We start from the raw sequence: 4,316 nt of genomic DNA, 5'->3' as shown, positions 1-4,316 counted from the left end.
TTCATAATGCCTTGAGAAAAAAGGGGCGTCCTTGTCTTCTACAGCTTCCTACAGAAACTTGCCCCTCGAATCACCAGCCCAGCATTCCACTTTGCTGTTTCCCTTCCCCCGGTGTTCCTGGCCACACCCCTTCCTTCCCCCAGCATCTGCATCCTGTCCATCACCTCTGGTAGGGGTCCAGCCCATCACCTCTGGTAGAGGCCCAGACCCTCTCACTGGCTCTCTAGATACCAGTCTTTAATCGATTGTAATCAGCTCCACCTATGCAAAGCGTTAGCCTCAGTTCTACATTAGCTGAGCTAATCTGAGGACAGAATTGTTCAAAGGAAGATAATTAAGAAGCTCTTGGCAGAGTTACATGTATTAAGAAACATAGGAATCGGGCACATGTAGATATGGCTGAGGGTTTTTTTCCTGAAGTAGTTTTTTGGAAAGGGCCGGGCAGAGGTGAATAGCTGATTCAGGCAGACTGATTGTGCTTTGCTTTATTTGTGCTTCACAAAATAAAGACATTACGGGTGTTTTTTTTTTTTACAAATTGAAGGTTAATACCCTTCACCCACAGAAAGATTACTTCTCATTGAAGGCTCCCATGATGGTTAGCATTTTTTAGAAACAAAATATATTTAATTAAGGTCTGTATGTTGTTGCAGACACACTAGACTACAGTATAGTGTAAACATAACTTTTATATGCACTGGGAAACCGGAAAAATTGTGTGACTCACTTTAGTGTGACATTTGCTTCATGGCAGCGGTCTGGAACCAAACCCGCAATATCTTGGAGGCATGCTTGCACTGTGAGGAGTGTCAGGGACCATAATGGAAATCTCTCACTACTTCAAGGCAACTAACAAATGACCATCTCTCAGGACCTTGGAGAGACAGCTTTGCAGGTCATAAAATCCTCATGACAAATGTCACACGCAAATGTTGACTGATATTAACTCCGTATGGCAAGGCAGGTGCCAGCCAGCAGGAGAGTGGAGCATGTAGACGGTGTCAGTCCTGGAGCGCTGGAAGCCGGGAGGTGCTCATCCGTCACTTGGCCATCTGGAAGGTGGGGACGCTTGGTCATTAAAGGAAATCCCTCCGGCAGTAGATCCTGCTGCCCACACACGTGGCGTGTCTACACGAGCCAAAAATCAGCAGGGCCCCAACAGTTCATGAGCGCAGGGTGTTTATGGGATCAACAGTACCGACTACATAAATTCAGGCTCCTGAAAAAAATCTCTCAGCGAGAGCTGCCACGAGCTGACTGTGAACTTACTCTTCCCTGGACGTGTGCTCTCACACCTGGTCACCTACCCCAGCCAGTGACACCTTCAATCAATCGCAGGGGTGCAGCTGAGCTCGGTTAGCCTCTGAGGTCAAGGGCACAGCATGCTTTGGGTCCCAAGTTGCAGGCGGAAAATACAGTCCCCACCCATCCAGTCATCAGACTCACATGCACCAAATGCCTGTCCCGGCCTGACTCAGGATGCAAATGGGATGGATGCAGACGCCGTTACCCCCAGGGTTGGGGGTCCCATCTTGTACTCAAGAGAAGCAACTGCTTTCACCCACTTTCCCGAGTGGAGCAGTTGCCCTTCCTAGCTCCTACAGGGTCTTAACCGGGAGAGGCCCCTGAACTTGGGTAGACCCAGAAATCTGGCTTAGGTCGTACCGGGGACAGAGCCCTCTCCTCTGCTCCCCCTTTAGGTCTCTGTCCTTCTTGTCATTGTTTTCTTCATATCAGTAAAAGTCAACCAGGTGAAAGGGGTCTGAGACCAGTCACCAGAGAGGGAGTGGTCTGTGCAGGGACTTTTTAAAAACCATAAAGTCCCTAAGGAATGAGGGTGGGGCCGAGCTTCTGGTATAATTTAAGAGCATTAATTGGAGTTGGGTGCCCCCCACCCTGCTGCTGGGGTGGGTACTAACTGACCTTTCCCCCTGGAGATTTTTGGGGCCCCCCTGCCTAAAGGAAACGAACACCAGAAAGCATCCCTTGCTGTCTTAAGAGGCCAAGTCTTTTTTTTGTTTGTTTACCTCAACAGACATTCACATACTATAAAATGTCAGAGAGACTTAGAATAACTCTCCATCCAAAAGGCAGCAGGGCTAGTGACACTTTGGGAGCATAACAATCAAGGATGCCAAGGTGACTGCCATCTGGAGCCCTTGACGTTTTTATGAACAGAACTTTGGCTGCCAGTCTCTAGCAGTCCTGAGGTCAGACAAAGACCCCATCAGCTAAGTGCCCACAGGCCACTTACTAACAACCAGAAAGGACAATGGCCACTTACCACAGCCGGGTAGGAACGTCTGACGGAAGCAGCGCAGCTGGCCGTGCCAGCATTTACACATGGAACACTTCCGGGGCAGCCAGGTGTCATGGGGCACAGACCCACAGCTCCTGAGAACGAGCGGGGGAGGCGATACATGCGTATTTAGAGTCCCCACTTCTCTTCCCCTCCTCTCCACCACACCCCCTCCTACTGGCTTACTCTCTGCGCCGGTCGTGCTCACAGTTCCGTCCGTAGAAGGAGGGGGGGCAGGCACAAAAGGACCCCAGCATGCAGGTCCCCCCATTCAGGCAGCAGGTCTTGTTGAGCTGCTCACCTGAAATGCAAGAGGTGGCCGAGAGAGGGCGGGTAGTTAAAAAGCCAGGCTCCTGTCAGCAAAGGCTAGCACAGCGTCAAGGATGTCATCTCCTGGAGGTGTTGGGAGGTGTCTAAATAGTGTTAACCTCACTTGCAGAGAGAGGCTCTGGTTTTCAGTGTTCCTCTTGCTACCTATGCCTTTGAGCAGAGAGCCTTTTTCACGCAAAGGTCAGTGGTGGCTCCCCAAGTCCCCAGTGTGACCTGGAAGCAGGTGAAGGGAACTCCAGGGGTGTGAGGCATGCGCCTGACTTGCCTCCACAATGAACACCTGCCCAGCCATCTGCCCAAACTCAGCAGCGGGTTTCCTCCTGCTCTCTCAGGTGACAGAGAGGAGAAGACAGAGACACAGAGAAGACCGGGAGAGTGACATCGCCCACAGTGTAGACCTAACGCAGGTAGGGCTTACTGTCCTGGATTCTCAGGGGCGGCACGAAGTGGAAAGGCCGATGACGGATAGCTGGCTCCTCTGGGGACTGGAGGCCGTCCTGCCAGAAGGCCGGGTCTCCCTGTGACGGACGTGCGCGTTCACGGTGGCCCAACCCTGAATGAGGAAATCGACTCATGAGTCTGTTTCGGGGCACATAAAAATTGCTAGTGATCCAAAGAACCAAAAGTCTCTTACCAGTAACTAATTCCAGTTCAAATGCTTTGGAAATGACCATGATCAGAACCACCCTAGGACGAGATCCGACACTGTTAGCAAAGCAAAACAAATAGAACCTTTTTTTTTTTAAGTAGGTTTTTAAAAAAAATTTATTTATTTATTTTTATTTATCTTTAGAGGGGAAGGAGAGAGGGAGAGAAACATCAATGTATGGTTGCCTTTTGCGCGTCCCCTGCTGGTAGTTAGCCTGCAAGGAACCAGCCTGCAACCCAGGCATGTGCCCTGACTGGGAATCGAACCGCGATCGTCTGGGTCACAGGCCCGCGCTCAATCCCATCACCAGGTCAAGACCACAGAGTACTGAGGAGAAATTCTAGAGTAATTCTCAAGTATGGCCTTTCTTTCCTTCATTTCCCTTTCCTTTAATTCATGTAACAACAAAAAGAAAAATGAGGAGAATAAAACCCACCTACCATCCAACTCTTTTCAATATGTAGTATTACTTCTTTGGCTTTGTTCTCATGTGCACCTTAATTTAAGTAGGTATAAATCTATTATCATCTACTTCATGTATATATTTCTCCTGTATGTAGTTTTCATATACGAACTTTAAAATGCGGCATAACGTTTCGTGTAACTGACAGATCACATTTTACTATTTCATTTAAACCAGTCAGTTGAAAGATTTTTTTTAAGTTCAAAAAATTTCCCCTTAGTCTCAATGGTTTTGCAAATGCTGACCATGCCTTTAATGTTCTCAGAAACAGATTTTTAATTTCGTTGTAATAGCTGACCTTTTCTTACACGGGAGTCGAAAAACACTGGTGACAGAGCCACTGACCCGATTGAAAACCTTAAAAGCCAAGGGCAAAGGGGTGCAAGTGACAGCCAGGTCTTTCAGGAAGAACAGCGGCGTGGTGGGCAGGTCTTTCACGGTGTGGGCAGATGAAATCAAACGACAGAGAAGCAGGGGACATTCTTTCTCACGCTGGCAAGCTCTAGCAGCCAAAAGTCCCCGGGAAAGTCGGGGTCATACCTGGAAGAGAAGCGCTCCATCTTCATGCAGCCCAT

The 4,316-nt window shown here is 48.9% G+C and overlaps 1 protein-coding gene across 1 annotated transcript; it reads right to left on the bottom strand.

Moving 5' to 3' along the window:
* Nucleotides 1–665: 665 nt before the first annotated feature.
* CRIPTO (cripto, EGF-CFC family member) lies at nt 666–4,316 on the bottom strand. Its single transcript, XM_037030469.1, has 7 exons — nt 4,233–4,316; nt 4,040–4,098; nt 3,264–3,316; nt 3,048–3,182; nt 2,486–2,600; nt 2,285–2,394; nt 666–1,052 (listed from the first exon to the last, which is right to left on the bottom strand). The coding sequence occupies exons 1-7, from the start codon at nt 4,314–4,316 to the stop codon at nt 943–945; spliced, it is 666 nt and encodes a 221-aa protein (XP_036886364.1). The 3' UTR covers nt 666–942.

Source organism: Sturnira hondurensis, unplaced genomic scaffold (genome assembly GCF_014824575.4).
Source record: "Sturnira hondurensis isolate 20B ecotype Veracruz unplaced genomic scaffold, ASM1482457v3 Scaffold0020787, whole genome shotgun sequence".
NCBI lineage: Eukaryota > Metazoa > Chordata > Mammalia > Chiroptera > Phyllostomidae > Sturnira > Sturnira hondurensis.
Note: the sequence above shows the minus strand (reverse complement) of the source record. Positions and strands in the feature narration are given on the sequence as shown.

Excerpts from the sequence above, each read along its gene's own strand:
- CRIPTO (XM_037030469.1), bottom strand. The coding sequence starts at position 4,316 with ATGGGCTGCATGAAGATGGAGCGCTTCTCTTCCAGGTATGACCCCGAC. Across the intron at positions 4,099-4,232 it reads GGCTGCTAGAGCTTGCCAGC|GTTTTCAATCGGGTCAGTGG; the intron begins GTGAGAAAGAAT and ends TTGGCTTTTAAG. Across the intron at positions 2,395-2,485 it reads GAGCACGACCGGCGCAGAGA|GAGCTGTGGGTCTGTGCCCC; the intron begins GTAAGCCAGTAG and ends GCTCGTTCTCAG.